The 19,401-nt window shown below is 38.4% G+C and overlaps 8 protein-coding genes across 9 annotated transcripts; 2 read left to right on the forward strand and 6 right to left on the reverse strand.

Moving 5' to 3' along the window:
• Positions 1–509: 509 nt before the first annotated feature.
• On the reverse strand, positions 510–1,915 carry LOC104748079 (uncharacterized). Its single transcript, XM_010469772.2, has one exon. The coding sequence runs from the start codon at positions 1,875–1,877 to the stop codon at positions 510–512; it is 1,368 nt and encodes a 455-aa protein (XP_010468074.2). The 5' UTR covers positions 1,878–1,915.
• Positions 1,916–2,049: 134 nt separating this feature from the next.
• On the reverse strand, positions 2,050–4,154 carry LOC104745077 (uncharacterized). 2 transcript variants are annotated; one of them, XM_087488046.1, is made up of 4 exons: positions 3,973–4,141; positions 3,386–3,837; positions 2,586–3,305; positions 2,050–2,493 (listed from the first exon to the last, which is right to left on the reverse strand). In XM_087488046.1, the coding sequence occupies exons 1-4, from the start codon at positions 4,139–4,141 to the stop codon at positions 2,398–2,400; spliced, it is 1,437 nt and encodes a 478-aa protein (XP_087344172.1). In that variant the 3' UTR covers positions 2,050–2,397. The 2 variants fall into 2 exon arrangements, with proteins under 2 accessions (XP_087344172.1, XP_010464553.3); XM_010466251.3 differs by having other exon boundaries at positions 3,386–4,154.
• On the forward strand, positions 3,995–6,421 carry LOC104745078 (phytochromobilin:ferredoxin oxidoreductase, chloroplastic). The gene is made up of 8 exons (XM_010466252.2): positions 3,995–4,571; positions 4,905–5,021; positions 5,116–5,210; positions 5,316–5,409; positions 5,491–5,622; positions 5,710–5,814; positions 5,907–5,957; positions 6,042–6,421. The coding sequence occupies exons 1-8, from the start codon at positions 4,350–4,352 to the stop codon at positions 6,213–6,215; spliced, it is 990 nt and encodes a 329-aa protein (XP_010464554.1). The 5' UTR covers positions 3,995–4,349; the 3' UTR covers positions 6,216–6,421.
• A 246-nt stretch (positions 6,422–6,667) lies between these two features.
• On the forward strand, positions 6,668–8,949 carry LOC104745079 (mediator of RNA polymerase II transcription subunit 27). Its single transcript, XM_010466253.3, has 7 exons — positions 6,668–7,115; positions 7,206–7,371; positions 7,578–8,028; positions 8,108–8,167; positions 8,241–8,309; positions 8,413–8,456; positions 8,545–8,949. The coding sequence occupies exons 1-7, from the start codon at positions 6,839–6,841 to the stop codon at positions 8,702–8,704; spliced, it is 1,227 nt and encodes a 408-aa protein (XP_010464555.1). The 5' UTR covers positions 6,668–6,838; the 3' UTR covers positions 8,705–8,949.
• A 58-nt stretch (positions 8,950–9,007) lies between these two features.
• On the reverse strand, positions 9,008–10,748 carry LOC104745080 (lectin-like). Its single transcript, XM_010466254.3, has one exon. It carries the CDS (start codon positions 10,349–10,351, stop codon positions 9,338–9,340), a length of 1,014 nt encoding a protein of 337 aa, XP_010464556.1. The 5' UTR covers positions 10,352–10,748; the 3' UTR covers positions 9,008–9,337.
• Positions 10,749–10,838: 90 nt separating this feature from the next.
• LOC104745081 (large ribosomal subunit protein uL10x) lies at positions 10,839–12,729 on the reverse strand. The gene is made up of 5 exons (XM_010466255.3): positions 12,277–12,729; positions 12,115–12,183; positions 11,705–11,803; positions 11,215–11,607; positions 10,839–11,128 (listed from the first exon to the last, which is right to left on the reverse strand). The coding sequence occupies exons 1-5, from the start codon at positions 12,529–12,531 to the stop codon at positions 10,979–10,981; spliced, it is 966 nt and encodes a 321-aa protein (XP_010464557.1). The 5' UTR covers positions 12,532–12,729; the 3' UTR covers positions 10,839–10,978.
• Positions 12,730–12,929: 200 nt separating this feature from the next.
• LOC104745082 (uncharacterized) lies at positions 12,930–14,491 on the reverse strand. Its single transcript, XM_010466257.2, has 4 exons — positions 14,024–14,491; positions 13,636–13,814; positions 13,208–13,556; positions 12,930–13,111 (listed from the first exon to the last, which is right to left on the reverse strand). The coding sequence occupies exons 1-4, from the start codon at positions 14,408–14,410 to the stop codon at positions 13,028–13,030; spliced, it is 999 nt and encodes a 332-aa protein (XP_010464559.1). The 5' UTR covers positions 14,411–14,491; the 3' UTR covers positions 12,930–13,027.
• A 431-nt stretch (positions 14,492–14,922) lies between these two features.
• On the reverse strand, positions 14,923–18,355 carry LOC104745084 (laccase-7). The gene is made up of 6 exons (XM_010466258.3): positions 18,179–18,355; positions 17,721–17,872; positions 17,044–17,288; positions 16,523–16,651; positions 15,409–16,362; positions 14,923–15,318 (listed from the first exon to the last, which is right to left on the reverse strand). The coding sequence occupies exons 1-6, from the start codon at positions 18,269–18,271 to the stop codon at positions 15,188–15,190; spliced, it is 1,704 nt and encodes a 567-aa protein (XP_010464560.1). The 5' UTR covers positions 18,272–18,355; the 3' UTR covers positions 14,923–15,187.
• Between the last annotated feature and the right edge of the window lie 1,046 nt (positions 18,356–19,401).

Genomic DNA, 19,401 nt, shown 5'->3' on the forward strand with positions numbered 1-19,401 from the left:
ATGGGCTTGTGCTTATAACCAGATGAAACACCGACTTATCCACATTTTCATCCCTTAAGTTTCTTCTTTGGCCTTCTTCGTGATTACGTTCCATAAAGAGGTGTTTTGATTGAGCAAATGCAAGACAAGATAAGTTTTATTTAGGAAGATAATCAACAAAATACTTAAAACCATTATTCTGAGAATCGCTAGACAGAAAAAAAAAAAAAAAAAACCAAAACGAAATGAAACATAGAGAAGATTAGAAGAAGACCATCAAAACCAAACTGCTAGCTTCAATGCCTTCAACAACATAGGAAAAGCAAAGCCCTGTTTCGTTTCAAACTGAACTCAAGTTTCTATCTTTGGCTTCTTTGCAAGTAAGGACGAGAGACCGTTGGTTAAAGCAGAGGACGAAGTCAAGGAGGCTCTCAATATATTGATGAGCTGCAAGAAAAAATAAAAATAAAAATAAAGCAGGTTCACAAATTCAGAAAGGTTCCAATGAAGAATCAATAGCTAGAACAGATTTAGCATACCTCTGCTTTGTTAATGGACATCGGCCGAGCCTCGATGTCGTTCATGTTAATCTCCATCTTCTTTAACAAGCCAATGGTTGAAAATTTGTTCATGGGAGTGATAACCAGATCGTCAGAGACGATGAATTTAGTATTTCTCTTGACAAATCCAGTATCAACTATCGTTGAAGAGCACGACTTGGAATCCTTTGGATCCATAGGACTCAAAGCAACAACTTTGTCACCTTTTTCAAGAACAGATCTTTCAATCCGTTTCGAGAATTTGCAAACCGTGCTAGTGTAACACCTATTGGGAATTAAACATTCATATGCTCCTGACAAGGAACTAGCAATATCAAGCAGATTCTTACTGCAAGTATAATAAGCTGGAAGACAACAACGGTAAGGCAACTCTCTTCTACACCCACAGCTGCACAAATTCTTGACACATCTCAATATGGTATTGTCATTGGAGAGCGAAGACGCTGACTCAAGAGGGAGAACAAGAAAAGTGAGAAGAGAATCAATGAAGTCTTCACTGCACTCAGCATAAAGAATCTTTCTATCTGACTTTACAACAAACGTTTTAATATAGCATTCTCTGCCCTGTTCTACTGGTCCGGTTTTTAACATAGGTGGAGGGGGCAATGTAAGCATCGTTGGCATGCACTGTTTCCTGAGGAATGTACTTGTTAAGGGACACTCTGAAGCGAATAAATTCCCCAGTAGAGTTAGCACCTCGTCAGAGCCAACATCAAGGACCATTTCCAGCAATTCGTTTAAATTTGGATATCCTAGGCCATTGACCACCTTCACTAATTCATCAATAGAGTTCAATATCACATTCAAATCATCTGTGACAATGAAAGAGGATCTACAGCTGACAAACACTCCATCTACAGCATTTCCTAAAGAGCCTATAACTTGCTCATCTTCTGGAATCTGAACCTGAATGTTCATCAATGATCCACACCTACACCTTGAGGAGAGAAAATTGGTGTATGCCTTGCACGAATCGCTCTTATAGAACCACTTAGGGCACACGTAGAAATTTGTGGCCTGAGTATCGTCGATATTTAGCGTGAGTCTTCTGCAATAGATATCGTGCGTACTCTTGGGAGACAGCAACATACTCTTGCAAGCCTCGGTCTCAAAATCATCAATGACCATATCTGAAACACTTCGATTAAGATTCTTATAACAACCTAGGAATTGTGGTAGCTTCTGATGTTTCTCCAACAATCTTGCAATAGTCCCCATTGGGAGTGTCAAGAGACCGAAGAGCACATCCACAAAATCTTGACCAGCCTCAGCCAACACAACTTTGTTTTTCTTCTCATCGACGAGAAGTTTCAAGCTAAACTTTGCACTTGTAGCCATTGTAGGTTAAGGAAACGAGTAAAAGCAAAAAAAAAAGGAAGAGGAGAAACTGAGACTTTAGGTATCACACTATGAAGGCAAGAAGATGCGCGTCTATATATTGAAAAACCAGCGTGATATGAGCCGACTTTGATCTAGTGATTGGAGCTGTGATTGAAACTAGAATGAGAGATTAAAACTAATAAACCTTGCCCTTTAACCCAAGTCTCTTTCTAGAGAATTAGGTTAATTGTTGGAGGATGAATTCTTATTGATCATAAGGGGTCTTTATATAAGACCCACGTACAAGCCGACTTAGCATAATTAGAAAAGGAAAAGCACCAAAACCTTAATCTAATGTTAAAAGGAAAAGCACCAAGAAATTGACTTAGGTTCGATGAACTTCAATATTCACCATGAAGATAAACATGATGACTAATAGTTAAATTAGAAGATAATATATAGAAGAACATGATTACTACTTGGGAACCTCATAAAAAATATCCATATGGACCCTGATAAACACTGGCTTATACTTTCCTTAAGTTTCTTCTTTGGCCTTCTTCACGATTAAGTTCCAGAAGCAAGTAGTTAAAGCCGAGGATGTTATCATTGAAGTTCTTAGCAAACTAATAGCCTGCAATATAAGAAAGTTTCAATTTTTAGAAACTGATTTTTTCCCTACAGGCCAAACACTTAAAACACAAAAAGAGAAGACAACAACCATACCTCTGATTTCCCAATGGTGATCATTTGTTCTCTGACATCTTCCTCCGCCAAATGCATTGTCAGCTTTAGCAAACTAATGTTCGAAACCGAGTCCTTCAGTTTAATGACCAAATCATCAGTAACCAAATACCTTACGTATCCCCTCACAAACCCAAAACTTGTCATATCAAAAACCTTGATGTTTTGGCTTTGAGAATTAAAACAATCAGGCATCTTTCTAGTGAAACCTAACCTACTGCAGCCGCCAAAGGGATCAGCAGGGCTGGGACAGAACCTGTAATAATAGATTTCTGTTTGCAAAGTGACAACATCAAGCAACTGTTTTGGGCAACTATAATAAGAAGGAAGCAGACACTTGGCAGACGACGAGGAATCATCATTTTCTTCGTTCAAACCCTTGAAGCTTCTGAACACGTTCCCAATACAACCAAGAGTGATATTGTCTCCAGAGATGTCCCAGACAGATCCAAGTGGTAAGGCTAGAAAAGTGAATACAAGATCAATGAAATCTGCTCCAGATTCTACACAGAGAAACTTACCGTCCACTTTTCTAACAAATGCTTTCAGAGTTATGGTTTGCTCTGGTCCTGCTCCAGATTCTTGCACAGTTGGAGTTAGCGGTATACGAGATCTAGTCAGGCACAGAGAACTTTGCTTCCTTAGAAAAGTATCGGTTAATGGAGAATCCGAAGTAAATAAACATTCCAGCAAAGTGAATATCTGTTAATCACACAAAACAAACACTCAATAAAATGTAAAATAATTCAAATGACGACAGAAGTGTAATAATGACACAGTACCTCACTTAAACCGACATCAAGAACAATTTCACCGAGCTTGTGAGCATTTGCATAGCCTAAGCCTTTCAGAGTATTCAGTACATAATCCATAGAGCTCAATGCCACTTTCAGGTCATCCGTTATGACGAACGAATTCTCATAGCTAACAAAAATGTCATCGCTGTTGCCTTGAACTTGCTCTTCATCAAGTTCCTGAATCTCCTGATTCATCAATCCACTGACCAACTTCGAGTCCACAATTTCCCCACACCCACATGACTCAGTGCTCAATAAGCTATAATATCTTCTGCAGTATCCTCCTCCATGGTGAAAACGTGGGCAAACAAAGTACTTGACAGCCTCGGTGTCATCTATTTTCAACTTAATCTTTCTGTACTTGTCACGATACACACTCCTAGGATACAGTAGCACTTGCTTACATGATTCAGTCTGAAAACTCTCAAGACCCATCTCTGAAACGCTTTTGTAAAGATTGTTAAAACATCCTACAACCACTTGAGGCGATATTCGATGTTTCTCAAGCAATCTGACAATAGTTCCCATGGGAAGTGTGAGAAAACTAAAAAGCACATCAACAAAATCCTTACCAGTTTCAGCCAAGACAACCTTGTTCCTTTCTTCATCTATGAGAAGTCTCAGACTTAGCTTTACCGTCTCTGCACCCTCAGCCATTGTAGTAGTGTTCACAACACAAAGAGTAGAAATCTCAAGAGAGAGAGGAATTGCAAACGTTTTGAACCTCACTGACTTAAACATAAAGAAGAAAAAAAGAGTCTTTTGAGATTTCCCATTAATATATATTTTAATACAGTAGTCAAAGTCCTCTGTTTCTCAATCTGGTTCGCCGTGTTTTTCTAACCTTTCATCGTCGTTGCGAAATTGCGTTAGTTCGCGTAAGTTGTCACAGTATGAAGAATTGAAGAGGAAAGAGGAGACCTTTAGTTATCAGTTTGTGAGTGTTGTAATGGCTTTATCGATGGAGTTTGGATTTTCAATTGGGTCGTGCTTCAAAGCAGCAAACCCACCTGTACTAATTTCGGAAAGCCCTAAGAAGACCAATTTCACTTTGAGAAGGAGAAGTAAAAGATTCTTATTTAGAGTCTCTGCTGTCTCGTATAAGGATTTCGCAGAGTCTGCTCTGGAAGAAACCAGGAAAAAGATCGTTCTTGAACCTTCACCTCTCCAGGTTTGTGCATTTTACATTCCGATTACTGTAGAGACAGAGGATTACCTAATCATCAAACTGTGAATTTTGGGTCAATTGAGTTGAGTTGTTTTGCTTATCAATAACCAAAGATTCTAGTGGTGTTAGTAATGGTCCCTCTATACTTAGATAATGGTGTCTTCGTCTTATGCCAAGAAGTTTCAAGGATACAGGGAACTGACTTGTGTTGTGATCAAACAGTTATCTAATTCCAGTCTGGGACATATTTTATGAGTGCTCCAATGACTTTACTGTATAGGCTGCTTGAATAAATCTTGGGATTTTTTGTTTTGGTAATCATCAAACTGGTTTCAGGAGAGATATAGTAGCATTACAGGACTGGATGGGAAAACTGAACTTCAAATGCTTGCTTTCAAATCTTCAAAGATTAGACTTTTACGGAGCATGGCCATCGAGAATGAGACAATGCAGGTTTAACTGCAGCAGTATCTATCTGTGTACAGATTTGATTGCTTTAGTCCTCATTCCTTACCATTGAATGATTGATTGTTTGTATAATGTGCAGGTCTTTGACTTTGCCGGTTTCATGGAGCCTGAGTATGATGCGCCCATATTCTGTGCTAACTTCTTCACATCTGCCAACACGAACATAGTGGTGTTGTAAGTTATCTTCTTTTTTTTTCTAGTTATGCTGGAGTTATCAGGTCTGTATTGTCCAAACATGGACACTAGATGTTCAAATTTTTACTGTATGCTCTTCTTTAGGGATCTCAATCCTTTGCATCAGTTAACTGACCAGACGGATTACCAAGAGAAGTATTATAACAAGATAATGTCCATATATCACAAATATGCTGAGGTGACCACTTAATAGAAACACTCAATTGCAGGTAAACCTAATGCTTAGATATGCAGACTGATCTGAGGTTTTTATATGCAGACTTTCCCATGGGGAGGGAAATTGACTGGTGAATCCATAAAGTTTTTTTCTCCTTTGGTGATGTGGACTAGGTTTTCGTCTAGCCAAGAAAAACATAAGGCTTTGTTCTCTGCGTTCCTTGAGTACTATCAGGTATATATACTTGTGGATGTGTGCAGCCAAAAAGCTAAGGTTTTACAGGAAACATGACTGAGGAATTTATCAATTTTATTACCACAGGCATGGCTTGAGATGACAATCCAAGTAGGGGATGAGATGGAACCATCTCAGGTGAGAGCCAATTGTGAGGCACAACACAAATACCTGACATGGCGAGCACAGAAGGTGATCGAATATATCCGTTTGTAATTTTGCATGTTTGAACAGAGATTGTATCTATCTGTAATGTTACAGTGAATCTTGTTTGGTGTTTGCAGGATCCTGGACATGGTCTTCTTAAAAGATTAGTTGGTGAAACAAAGGCAAAGGTATAAAAAAGATTTGATCCGTTTCATGTTGCCCCCATTAATTTGTGAAGAAGATGTTAAGAAAATGATTTGAAACAAAATCAGGAGCTGCTGAGGGATTTCCTGTTCAATGGGGTCGATGAGTTAGACACAAAAACATTCATTGATTACTTTCCGGAGTACGAAACAGAAGATGGAACTGTTAGTGACAAACGAAGCATCATCGGGAAGTCATATGAAACTCGTCCTTGGGATTCAACAGGAAAGTTTATCGGCTAACTTCTCTTCTAGCTTTATATCCATGTTTTATGTAAACAAAGTTCGATTTCAGCTTTTAGACATCAAGTCATCAACACAACATCAAGTGTACTCAGGGAAGTAGGAATAAGAAAGAGCAGCATGAAGATGTATCTTCTGCTTGCAACTTGCATTGTAGTACACCAATGAGTTAGCTAAAAGTAAAACCATTTTTCCAAGAATCAAAACATTTTGTGGATTTATAGTAACTAAATTTTGTATTTTGAAAGGTAACATGTTGTGGAAAAGAAGAAATCCATAATTGTTTGGTCTTACTTAACTCACAGATTGAAAATTAATCAAAATTTAGAGAAGTTTACATAAAACCAGAGCAGAAGAAAGCAGATCAATAAAAACGCGTTTAAAACGCAAACGCAATAAAATTGCGTCTGGCGTTTCCAGCTACTAAAATAGAGTTTAGTACTTTTGAGACTTGGACGTGAAAATCAAATCTCTCTCTCTTTCTCAGTCCAGAAAATAATATTCCTCCGTCGTCGTCAAGAACAAACATCAATTTCAATTGAAATCCAAAATAATTGAAATTATCGAGAGAGAGAGAGATAAAAAGAGAGAGAGAGAGAGTTTGAATCCTCCATCACAAGCTTATGCAGACGCTACACCAGTCCCAACTTCTCCAGAACTCGGCCGAGCCGGCGAACAATAATCAGTCGGAATCTGACGCGCCGCCTAAACAGGTGGCTCAAGCAATGGAACGACTTAACCAAGCGGCTAGGGTTATCGCCGATATCCGCCTCGGCGCTGATCGTATCCTTGAAGCAATGTTCGTTGCTTCGCAACCTCGTCACACCGATATGCCTCTTCAGCTCTTTCTCAGAGAAGACGCCTCTATGCGTCAACATCTTCAGGATCTTCGCTTAATCGGTGCTTTACTTGTGATACCAAAATTGGATTATGTCATTAGTATTGATTTCTCAAGATTAGAGCTTTGAAAGGATCATCATTATGTTTCAGGGAAGAAGTTGGAAGAATCTGGAGTGTTAACTGAGTCTCTTAGGTCAAGAAATAACTCATGGGGTCTTCATATGCCATTGGTTTGTCCAGATGGTGCAGTCGTTGCTTATGCTTGGAAAAGACAGCTCGCTGGTCAAGCTGGTGCCTCTGCTGTTGATAGAACCAGGTATGAGATTGTTGCAGATGACATGAGATTATAATTAGTGTTTAGGTTCGAGTCTACATAATAGATTTAAAGATTCATTTAAAGCTCTTGAATCTTAAGGATTGATTGTGAAGCTTTATTTGGAGTTTCTTTTTGTGTTGTGAATAACGATGTTTTCATTCTGGTTTGTTAACATTATATGTTGGTATGACTCTTAATGAATGTAGATTAGCTCTCAAGGCCTTCACGGATCAGAAAAGGCGATTCTTTCCTCACATTGATGATGGATTGAAGATGGAACCAAGATCGAAAAAGCTTTGTGCTTCTCATTTGGTATCAGAAAATGAAAGAGAGGAGCCGGTTGATTACAAAACATTGCCAGATATACAATCACGTTTAGAGAAGCTGGTCCCGGATGTGAAGGTGTCTACTTATGGACGCTTGAACTGGCTGAAGAGAGCTAATTATTTACCTGGTTCAACTAGTGATGATCCAACAGAAGCTTCCAAGCCTATTTTCCAGAGTTCTAGTAAGCTGAGATCAGGGATACAGAACGAAATTGTTGATAAGATTGCTGTGATTGAATTATCGTTTCCGTCTGTATTCAGAGCTGTAGTCTCATTGAATCCAGCTGGTTCTGTTGATCCAGATGCAGTTGCATTCTTCTCTCCAGATGAAGTAACTTCCAATCTCCCTCCATTATAATATACTGATTCTCAAATGAAATGGTTTTAAGGATTCATGTCTTTCCTTACAGGGAGGTAGCTACTTACATGCGAGAGGATTCTCGGTTTATCATGTGTACAAACACATCACGGTAACAAATACTGCAATTGGTGTCACATAGAATTGATAGATTGGGAACTTGCATTAATTAGATTTTCTTTCAGGAACATGCTGCTACGGCCTTGCAATATTTTCTCGGCTTTGGTACTGGAACAGCTCTCTATTCTCTTCTGGTAAAGCATTTTACAAAGATACATCACTCACTGGATAAGATGAATAGTTTATTTCTTTTGGATCCATGGAAGTAAGTTAACACCTTTATTTTTTCTAATGCAGCTATGGATATGCAGTTTTGAATCCCTTTTTAGCAAACCATGCAGGTACTAAGCCACTCTGTATAATTCTTCTGGAATACTAGAAAACTAATGTTTGATATGGACTAAACTTTTTACCTCTCTTCTCATGCAGTAAATGTGGAAAACTATTAGCAATGGATAATAAGTCTGCGTTGATCTTACCCCCTCTACACCGCGCTTACCAGGAATTACCTCATGCGGTTAAAACTGGGGAAGTCAACCTGGATATTTGTGAAGCTTACCACTCCAGTTGCTCTCCAGATGATTCCTAGTTATCCAGTAATTAGGAAGGATCAATTAAAGATTAGAATTAGGTTCTCAGAAAATCTTGTATGAATCTTAAGTATCTGCTTTGGACACCTCTTGTTTGTTGTCCCATATCGAGGTTAGGTTCATTATACATCATTCTCTTTCTCTTCTATGGTTGAGATGTATTAGGAAATGGCAACTGATGATACATGTGAATGTTGTCTTCTTTCGAGAGATTTAATCTGTGTTCACGAGATGACAGAACAAAGACTTTTTTGTACTCAGTTCACATTACTCTGTTTGCAGTAAACATCAAAAGTGAGAAGAAGACAAAGTGGGTCCTGGTTCTTGATTCCGTTCCAGAAATAGAAAACATGTTAAATGTATGAGTAGGACTCTACAACCCAAATGGATCAAGAACAACATCAACAACTAAGTTAATTTTGCAAGATCGCTTACAGCTTCTTACCATAGTGATTTCACATAGTGAAAACGCATAGCAAACCCTGCAACTAAGGAGACAAACTGAAACATCACAGAAGAAAGATAAGATAAACTATAGAGGGAAGAGGAAGAAGAAGAAGAAAAAGGCAAAGACCCTACATTTACACCACAACACAAGACAACCTTCCAAAACACACACCAAACCAAACTTCTCATAACTTCTTGCCTTGTTCAATAGCACATTCCTCTGGAACCACCGCCATTGACCTCCTAACACAGCATATTGTCCAGAGATACAAAGCCGACATTGCCCCTAAGGCTCCACATACTACACCAAAGACCAAAGAACCAAGCATTCTCCATGTACACTCACTTCTCTCTCGACCCTCTTCCTCCTCCGTGGAAACATCGGCCTTCAAACCTTCATTCTGTGCAAGTGGCGATGGATGAAGCCACATCGGATGACGCTGCCATGTTTCAAATCTCCATTTATGGAGAAAATGTGCCTTGGAAGACTTCCCATTGGCAGAGCTTAAACCCACCATGACTTCACCACCTTTCCAAAGCTTCGCCAAGTCTACTGAGAAAGAGAAGAACGGATCGTACTCCTTTATCGAACCAGATCTTCTGAAATTAACCATCATACTCTTAGAACTTGCCATGTAATCAATCATACAGCTCACAAACCCTCCATTGTTCATCATCAAGTCACCGTCAAACGAAAGGTTTCTAATATTAGAAGATTCAGGCCTACCAATTAAGATTCTTGCACGGTTTCCTCTCTCGGAGATATCAAACTCAAAAGCAACAACTGTCTCGTTCTTTGCATATTCTAATAGAAACCCTAAACCAGTGGAACTGTTATCTCTCTTACCAAACAGACTAAGATCCAAAGTACTTGGAACCATTACAAAAGCCAAGACATCACCAATCTCATTGGGCATCGAAAACGAGAAGTAAGTCGAGAAAACAACCAAGTTAATCTCTTTACCTCGGAAAAGATTGATGGGTTTCCTGTAAAAGACTCGTCCTACGCTTCCACTCACTGAATCAGTCAGCTGAATCGAAGAACTGTCATTGACCAGCTTCGAATCTCCAAACATAGCAACACTCTTGTTTTGAGATTTCACGAATCCATCAAACGAAAACTTGAAATCCTCACCTGCGGTTCCATGTATCTCAAAACATAAAACGAACAGAAAAGAGATGGCTTTGAACAGCGCCATAGCTTAACTTAGGATTAAACTAAACGAAACTCCTCTGTTTCAATGGCTACAGAGACGAACTCTTCTGCCTCTCTCTCTCTCTTCTCCTTCTAAATGGAATTTTCTAGGATTCAGAAAGCTGAGGGAAGAGATAAATATCATTAACTCATGCAGACGCTCTCTCCATCTCTCATAGTGGTTGCTGACTAAGATTAATGCTGTTTCTGATACTCATTCAATATTATTGCTTTCTCATTTGTTCGCCCAAATTAGTCTAAGATTATGACATTCCTGTCCACTTTCTCCGAAATGGTTTCACGACAACTAAAGCCTAAGAATGCAATATGTATGTTAAAAAGATTTGCACCATGACACTTGATGAAGTACCTACTCCTCTTCATTTCTCGTTCGATAGCGCTAAATCGCAATTATATTATGGAAGACATGTATTTACGGCACATAACAGAAATTGAAGCTAAAAAAATTATTGGCCAAATCAACAAAAAAATAAAGAAAACTCCTGAATATAAAAAAGACGGTAACATAAAAACTGTATTGGCCAAAACCAAGAAAATTGAAATCCAGATTCTAAAAACGATGTAAAACTTATCAGTCATGACAAAAAGGTAAAACCTTGATAGACAAAATCTACTCTTCATCGAACAAACCAAAACCACCATCGTAGTCTTCTTCGTCTGATTCCTCTTTCTTCTCCTCTACCTTAGCAGCAGCAGGAGCTGCACCACCACCTGCATCCGCAGACACAGCTGCTACAGCAACAGCGAACTTGCTAGGATCCTGCATTCCAAATTTACACCCGAGAAATTAACATTTACATCAGATATAACATGATAAAAAAGATGCACTACTATTTAATGACTAACCTTCAAGAACTCCTTGACCTTCTCAGCTTGTGGGAAGGTGTACTCAGTGACAACAGCAATAGCCAAAGCATTCTTGTAGGCATTGATGAACATATGCGGTGCAGCAGCAAGGGTAGGGTAAGACACAGCTAGAGCCAAGGAAGTGACCATGGAGATACCAGAAGCAAACTTCTCCACAAGTTGATCTTCAGTAAGGTCAAGAACCTCTGGGCTGAAGACTGAACCATTGTCATAAACAGACTGGACAACAAGACCATATGAGAACGGCCTGATGCCTAGCTTGGCTAGAAGAGCAGCCTCAGAAGACCCGACCTTGTCACCTTGCTTGATGAGCTCCACAGGGGTGATAATTTCAACGGTACCCTTGTTAATCTTGGTTGGGATGTTAAGCACCTAAACATTCCAAAACACATTCATTCATGTTTTAATAACTTCAGACTCAGTATTCAAACGAACCCAGTCAAACATAACAATGAATAATTAAGCAAACCTGGAAGAAAGATGTCTGGGACGGGTCGAGACCAGTGTTGCCAGGTTGGACAACAACATCAATTGGGGCAACCAAACCCACACGAGCAGGCGCACCAACCTGTAAATAATATGAAAGAGTTACATTTCAATCCAAGCATATAGAGAAAACAACATACTATACAATCATATGAAGAAAGCATCAAAATTTCATACAACCCAATCATTTTGACAATACATCAACATATTACACAATCCAATCAAGTTGAGAATGTATCAACATCTTACACAATCCAATACCTATACAAGCTATTCAGAACATCTATATGTGAAATCTTAACCAATATAAGCAGAAATGTAAGTTTAAAAAAATTTCCTTTATGCATTTAGATACGATCAAAAGCAAAGCAGATTCAGGGAAATGAAACCAACCTTGTACTTAGCAACCTCCTCGCTCACTTCCTTGAGGTCACCTTTGGTAAAGATCAAACCAACGTTTCCCTAAACAAAACACAGATCCAAAACGCATATTATAATCTAAACTCTTCAAACACACACAAAAACAAAACATTTCGTGAAGCTGAAGAAACTAACCTGAAGGAGAGGAAGCAGATTAAGGATTGAAGTGTTTCCGGTGTTCTCAGAGTGAATCCTAACGGAACGCTTCATCATAGTGTTCTTTCCCATAAGCACCACAGAGTCTCCACGAAGACCCTTTCTGATGTTCTGGAGCTGAGTTGATCCGACGTTGTCGGCCGCAACGACCAAGATCTGGGTGTACTCATCGATAAGCTGACACAACTTGGTGTCGTACGCGATCTTCTTCTCCGCCTTGGTTGCTTTCACCATTTTCGCTCAAAAAAGGATAAAAATTTCAGAGACACAAACTCAGTTTAACTCTGTGTACAGAGGGAGTTTGACGTAAAGAAGCTAGGGTTTTGGTATCAGCCTTTATATAGTCGCCGAACTTGCTAAGAGATAAGGGAAGCTTTAGGGTTTTCAAGTGACCTTAATCTAACGGTTTGTATCTGTTTGCTTCATTCTGATCTGACGGCTACTGTTAATTTCAATGATATTGGGCCTTTCCCAAAAAGGGCCCAAATCCAGCATTGGAAACATCATGCATTGTGATGTTAAAACGTTAAAACGGGACACAGTTCACTAGAGTTTAATCAGAGTTGCTATAGATGTTATTCATTCATCTCTATGGTCTCCTTCATCAGTTTACTTTTTCTTTCAGACTTAGCTTGACTGAATATTTTCTGTATGGCAAATTTAACAGAACAGATACATCAAAACATGTAATCATGCATTTATTATTTCAAACCAAAAATTACAAACTAGTCTAAGATTGAATCTCAGGAACAAGTTCATTGATGTCAATTTCCACTAGTGTCTCCTTTCCAAACAAACTAAATCCCACCGTTGCCTACAAAACCATCAACCATACAAGAGAGAGTCACTAAGTTAGACAGACATCTAAACAAAACACATTTGTTGCACACACAAGGAGCTAAAATTGTACCTTTGCAGTTTTGCGGTTCAGTTTCTTTAAGTTGCCAACAAATTCTGCAAATGTCCCTGACAAAACTCGAACTGTAGAACCAGCTGCAAGTTTCTTCTTCTTCCCCTTTGTTTCAGTAGCAAGTGTAGCTTTTCTCGGAGCTCGTTTCGGTTTAGATTCTGCTACAGACTCAACAACATCTGGATTAGATGCAGCAAGTTTCTGTGAGGCTAGTAAACTCGCTTCCTCTTCAGCTCTTTCTGCCGCCTCGAATTCACTGTCTGCTTTCTCTTGTTCTTCTTTTGCTTGTTTGAAAATGGCTTCCAAATCACTGTCGTCTACTGGTCTAGGTTTATTAATCTGTCTCTTCCTACAAAAAAAAAATGCAGATACAGATCAATTCACAGACCTTTACAGACGCAGAGAGTGAGAGTGAGAATACTACTCACGTATTACCAACTTTAGAGCCAATGAAACCTCCAACTCCATCAACTTCTCTTATAGAGTCATGTATCTCTTTGTTCAATATACATCTGATGAAAATGCAACCAGGGAACACAGGTTTCGGTTTAACGGATATAGAACCGTTCTTTAGCTTTCTCTTCACCTGAACAGATGGAGCATACACCTGGACAACGTAATTCCAAACCAACTTGCTTCAAAACAAATTCTCAAGAACTCACTAACCCAAAATCCAAACTCAATATCACACTAACTAAAAAAATCCAATAAAGTTTCGATTTTTAAAACAAGCTTTTAACTTTTTCATCAACAACGTTTAGATTCTCTCAACAGTGATCTAAGATACAATTTTGATCCAAACCCAAATCCCATTACCGTGAATTCCATTTCAGGGAACTGACGAGCGAGAGCACGAGCTAAGATTTGAGCAGTCTCATGACCACGAAGTCTAGAAACCCTAACCACCCACCATTGAGGACCCGACTCAGCCAAAGTATCCAAATTGAGCTCCTCCGTCCACGTCGCGTACCGTTTCGTTGGTTTCTGAATCAACTTTTCCTCAACTTCTTCTCGCCAGCTATACCCTGATTTGCTCTCCCGCCTCTCGTTCCGGAGCTGCCGTCTCTCCTTCGCCGTAAGTTGGTGGTTCCCCTCAATGACACAGGCGGAGATAGAGAATTGGGTTGTGTTGACTGGCGTGTAAATCGATGGGATTAAACTGCTACGATTCCATTGGAGAAGTCCCCCTTGCAACTTCATCATTCTCTGTTTTTTTTCTCTCACTCTGTCTGCTCTCAATTTTTTAGGATAATGTTTTGAAAGTTCTTTTTTTACCGGTAACCGGTTAACACTTAACACCAATACCGGTATTGAACTAAAACCAAAGTAAAAAATTAGCCGGACTACAGTAGTAATTAACTTTTTTTTTAATCAAAGTATTAATTAACTTTGTGTTTATTTTAAAATTCTGAACTGATTAACAAAGATAACTTTCGTCAGGACGATAAGGTCATAAGGAAAATTTTGGTTTTGTATATTCTTTAGTCTCTACTAATTTTGTGCTTATTGGTTGAGAAAGAGATGCATCTATGTATTAGTTGTATATAGTGAGGCTGTAATTGTAATTAGTGTTTAGCTAAACCCTACTAATAATATACTACGAATCATTGGGCTAATAATAATATCATTCAGCATTGTGCTTATATTTTGTAATATTTGAACTCAAGATCACACTACTGCGTACCCGTTTTTTTTTTTTTTAAGGTATATCAAACTATCAACCATGTAATGATTTAATTTTACGTAAAAAATGACAAATTTACAAGAAAATAAACCATATAAATCACTGACAACACACACAATTGGTAACAAAAACATATGAAGGGAACTACAATTTAATTTTATTTACCGACTACATCAAAATAAATACGAGAGAGCAAATCAAACAAGTCTCACTGAGTGTTTGAGGCAAATTTTTGTCCTTTTTTCCTCTAAATAATCTTCTTATTGTTTTTAATAAACCTTTTTTAATATTCTTGCTTAACATTTGGGAAGATCAAGTGGTGGCGGTGGCAAGGTGGTGGCCTTGGTCGGGCCGTTCTCAACCACAAATATCATCCCTAGTCCGAACGGCAAGTGAACATCGATATGACAATGCATAATCCACGCACCTAAACCAATATGTATATTCAATAGTTTAGGTTTCGTGCATTTAATTGTAAAATAGTATAATGAAAGAATTGGACTGCGAGAGTTCTTACCTGGATTATCAGCAGTGAAACGGGTCACGGCCCATCCACCAACAGGCACAGCCAAAGTGTTACGGAACTGAGGGTTAACGAGATTGAACTTGCTTCGGTCACGGTTGGCGTTATAATTACCAAACCCTTGAGCCAAAACATGGAAATTGAATCCATGAAGATGCATGGGATGACTCTCCGCTGCAATAAGCGCATGGTTCTGCAATACCAACTCTACCGTCGTATTGAATTTCAGAACCTTGGCGCTCGTTGTCTTTTGAGCGAACAAAAGTCCCGGGTTCGTCTGAGTTACGTTCGGGTCAGTGTAATCGAACTTAACCGGAGGCTGGTTTGGGAAATCAGGCGTGAAGATCCCGTCGACGCCGTGGAACACAGCTTCCAAGATCGATAGCTTTTTAGGTAACACGAAAGAGTGGTTGCTCATGGAAGCTGAGAATTTTGGACACGTGGTGTTATCTGCGCATGCTTCTAGCGCGAGCCCGATGGTTACGAGCATCTCTTCGTCCACCTGGCAAGGTACTGGTACGTAGTGAGGTCCATCGACTAAGCTAGTGAGGCTAGAGTAGAATCTGTGAGCAGTTAACGTGTCGAAGAAGGAAGGTAGTTTCGGCATCAACACGCGCTTCGTTCGCTTTGGTTTCGACGCGCCGGCGTAGTGGATGACGCCTCTGGTGGTGGTGTTGGGGAAAGGGACGGAGGGTGCGCTGGCGTAAGGATGAGCTGCCATGTAATAGGAGGTGTCGATGGACTGATCGGCGAAGAGGAGTGCGTCAACGGTTTGACCCGGTGCGATTGCGATGACGTCGGTTACGTAAGGGGCGGTGTAGACTGCGTCAGCGCCGACAACTGTCAGCCTGTGATTGGCTATCTTGAAAAACATTTGCATGTTCATTGCCGCGTTTATGATGCGAAGTAAGTATCTCTTTCCTTTCACCACGTCTAGGCTAAACATTCCTATTTTGATTCATAACGAAAGGATTGATTAGGAAAATGTATTCAAACAGTATGGTTAGAAATTTGGTTATTTAATTAGTTGTTTTAATTTGGTCATTTTACTAAGTAATAAATGTTTTTGTTTTGGGTTTTTTTAGTTGTTGATGATCTTTTGACTCACTGTCTTTGGAGCATGGATATAGGTTTCCGGGAAGGCCATTGATCGTATAAGCGTCGGAATTGTTTGGAGGAACTCCGGTGGCGATTGCGGTCTCCTCTAACGCGACTACATCGGTGTTCCACCATTCACCTGTTTTTTTTTTTTAATATAAAAGTTAGTTAAGATAGTATTATATAGTACTGATTTTATAACAATGTTAACATCGAAGACTTTAATTTGGCCAATAGCAGCTACTGAAGTTTATAAAAAATTTAAAATTAAAGGACAAGGACCAATATCCGTCGCGTCATTAACCAACTGATGAACTACTAACGTGTGCATTCGATTAACTATTTATATAGTTTAATAACACTACACAGAAGAAAAGAATATTATAAACTGAGGAGTACGACACATTTAACTTGTAACGAACCATCAATTTTGTTCAAGTAAATATATATCTAGCGTAATAAAATTAGTACTATATAAACAGTTTTTCTTTTTAATAACCATTTACTAAAGATTGAGAGACATATGCATACCAAATAAGATGGGAACCTCTTTGTGAGGTTTGGGAAACGGGTAAGAGTGGCCGGATTTAGGGCGGATGATGAGAGCACCGTATACGGTGGCGCGTAGGAAAGAAGAGTGTGCGTGCCACCACAAGGTACCTTCTTGGCCGGTGATGTTGAATCTGTAAGCGTATCTCTGGCCAGGCTGGATTGGGCACTGCGTTATCATACTTGGTCCATCTGCCCAAACTGTTAGTCTATGAAAGATCCCGTGCCTGCGTCGTCGTGTACACAAAATATTAAGATAATTAAACTTGTTGAAATTTTTAACACAAATATAAAAATAAAAATCGTTAAACCTTTTAACAAAAATCAAAACGAAAAAAAAAAAACATTCATCTTTTATATTAGTATGTTTTGTTAAAATATAACTATACAGTGATCATAACCCTAATTAATTTCGAAGGAGAAAAGAAGGACCGAAGTGACTATACTCCAAATATGAAATATTTACATATATTTATTTTATATTTTGAAAACAATAAGTTGAGTATTCTATGCGAGAAAGGAAAGAACTCAGAGACGGTGAAAGGCTCACGTCTAGTAATGCCAAAATACGAAAACGTAATCATGTATTAGTTAAGCAAGCTTTTATAATATATATGAATTTAAACGAGGTTACTGTAATTAATTAATTAATTGAGTACCAATGAATTGTGATGTTGTGAGGTGAATTGTTGAGGACGTGAATGACGAGCGAATCACCCTCCTTAACGCGTATTGTTGGTCCAGGCAGGCTTCCGTTTACGACCGTTACCACTTGCCGTTTGCACAGCCGAGACACCGTTAAGTTTTGTACCTGGCAAAATCCAAGTATCTCTCACGCCGTTAGGGATATGACTGGTCAATGGTCGTACTAGCTAGTTAGCTAGTTAAATAAACTCATATTTCACGTTAAATCTAGATTCACCTATAATCAAATACAATCACAACATTTGGCAGAAGCATGAATACGGTTTTCAAATAAGTAAGAATCATCTTGTATCAAGTTTTGAACCGATACAATAATTATAAGCGTATCCAATATATATATCATACGGTTATAACATGCCAATAAAAATCATTTTTAGCGGAAGAAGAAGAGGAGGCAAGAATGCATAGTTACGTTGAAGGTGTGTTCGACAATGGCCGCCGAAGCTATTGAAGAGACAGCGAAAAGAAGTAGAGCACAAGCAAGAGAAACCCTAACACCATCCATCCCTAGAGAGAGAAAGATGAGAGCTACCTAGCTGACAAAGAGAGATGTGTTATGGAGATGGTGAAGCAAAGAGAATTGTGGTTCTACTTAATAATTTATAGAATGCGAAGTGGTAATTAACTAACGAACGATGGTAACTAGGGCTGTCTAAGATAATGGTTTGAATATAATACATCATGATTCTCAATATGGGTTTCTTTAGAACCTTAGCTAGCCACGTAAGTTCTAACCGATGTTACTGCCACATAGTTTTGATAGTTTTCAATTTTAACAGTTCGTTTTTTTTGTTTTTGTATTTGTGTGCAGATATTTAGAATCACTTTAGAATATTGAATTAAAAATACGATTTATATGGTGCACAAAAAAAAACAAAGATTTATATTGTACACATACAAATTATACAAACATTACTGATATAATAACTAGAATTAATGTATAATTTAAATAATAAAATGTTTAATTATATTCATTCTCCATTCTAATTTAAGTTTCTTAAAAAATGTATAATTTAGAACAAATTAATAAATATTAAATCTGAGTTGATGGCTTGATGATGTATATCGATCACTGTTATAGCATAATCAATTAGGCGTGTATGTATTTATCTACGTGTGTGCATGTGTTTTTGTAGATATTGAAATATTATTTCTAGCGAAGCGATGCCAATAGGTAATTTTCAATCTGTTAGTAGAGACATCGTTCTCTAAATTTCTAACAGTTGATCTCTTTATTAGTTTAGTTTATAATTTTCCTTGAGAAATAACAAAAGTCATTCAAAATGTTTTGCGTCTCAACACAAACCATCTTAACTCAATATAGACAACTACTTATCTAATTTGATATCAAAGTAGCAACCACAATTTTAGCGACAGAATTATAATAAATTGAGCATTAAACGCAAAAAAAAGTCTCAAACAATTGCACCAATGAATTAAAGTTACAACTATTTAATCATTGATAAAGTAGAAACCAAAAACCCAAATGGTCCTACTCTTTTCCATTTGTTACTGTTACTCGGATTTAAAATTTAGAGTAAGTAAGACGACGAATCCAAGGTTTATATGAGATCGTATATTTGAAAAGTGAGTTGAATTAGATATAATTAAGGAATCAACGAACCCATAATTTTG

This window comes from Camelina sativa, chromosome 15 (assembly GCF_030686135.1).
Source record: "Camelina sativa cultivar CO46 ecotype springtype chromosome 15, ASM3068613v1".
In the NCBI taxonomy this organism is placed as follows: Eukaryota; Viridiplantae; Streptophyta; class Magnoliopsida; order Brassicales; family Brassicaceae; genus Camelina; species Camelina sativa.

Coding starts and splice junctions, on each gene's coding strand:
- LOC104745084 (XM_010466258.3), bottom strand. CDS start 18,271: ATGGATGGTGTTAGGGTTTCTCTTGCTTGTGCTCTACTTCTTTTCGCT. Junction 17,873..18,178: donor TTGTCGAACACACCTTCAAC/GTAACTATGCAT, acceptor GGATTTTGCCAG/GTACAAAACTTAACGGTGTC. Junction 16,652..17,043: donor AGAGGTTCCCATCTTATTTG/GTATGCATATGT, acceptor AAAAAAAAACAG/GTGAATGGTGGAACACCGAT.
- LOC104748079 (XM_010469772.2), bottom strand. CDS start 1,877: ATGGCTACAAGTGCAAAGTTTAGCTTGAAACTTCTCGTCGATGAGAAG.
- LOC104745078 (XM_010466252.2), top strand. CDS start 4,350: ATGGCTTTATCGATGGAGTTTGGATTTTCAATTGGGTCGTGCTTCAAA. Junction 5,410..5,490: donor TATATCACAAATATGCTGAG/GTGACCACTTAA, acceptor TTTTATATGCAG/ACTTTCCCATGGGGAGGGAA. Junction 5,815..5,906: donor TGACATGGCGAGCACAGAAG/GTGATCGAATAT, acceptor TGGTGTTTGCAG/GATCCTGGACATGGTCTTCT.
- LOC104745082 (XM_010466257.2), bottom strand. CDS start 14,410: ATGATGAAGTTGCAAGGGGGACTTCTCCAATGGAATCGTAGCAGTTTA. Junction 13,815..14,023: donor TCCCTGAAATGGAATTCACG/GTAATGGGATTT, acceptor TACGTTGTCCAG/GTGTATGCTCCATCTGTTCA. Junction 13,557..13,635: donor GGCTCTAAAGTTGGTAATAC/GTGAGTAGTATT, acceptor TTTTTTTTGTAG/GAAGAGACAGATTAATAAAC.
- LOC104745077 (XM_010466251.3), bottom strand. CDS start 4,141: ATGTTTAAGTCAGTGAGGTTCAAAACGTTTGCAATTCCTCTCTCTCTT. Junction 3,306..3,385: donor TTGATGTCGGTTTAAGTGAG/GTACTGTGTCAT, acceptor TGTGATTAACAG/ATATTCACTTTGCTGGAATG. Junction 2,494..2,585: donor TCACCATTGGGAAATCAGAG/GTATGGTTGTTG, acceptor CTTATATTGCAG/GCTATTAGTTTGCTAAGAAC.
- LOC104745081 (XM_010466255.3), bottom strand. CDS start 12,531: ATGGTGAAAGCAACCAAGGCGGAGAAGAAGATCGCGTACGACACCAAG. Junction 11,804..12,114: donor AGGAGGTTGCTAAGTACAAG/GTTGGTTTCATT, acceptor TATTATTTACAG/GTTGGTGCGCCTGCTCGTGT. Junction 11,608..11,704: donor CCCAGACATCTTTCTTCCAG/GTTTGCTTAATT, acceptor TGGAATGTTTAG/GTGCTTAACATCCCAACCAA.
- LOC104745080 (XM_010466254.3), bottom strand. CDS start 10,351: ATGGCGCTGTTCAAAGCCATCTCTTTTCTGTTCGTTTTATGTTTTGAG.
- LOC104745079 (XM_010466253.3), top strand. CDS start 6,839: ATGCAGACGCTACACCAGTCCCAACTTCTCCAGAACTCGGCCGAGCCG. Junction 7,116..7,205: donor TCAGGATCTTCGCTTAATCG/GTGCTTTACTTG, acceptor ATTATGTTTCAG/GGAAGAAGTTGGAAGAATCT. Junction 8,029..8,107: donor CATTCTTCTCTCCAGATGAA/GTAACTTCCAAT, acceptor CTTTCCTTACAG/GGAGGTAGCTACTTACATGC.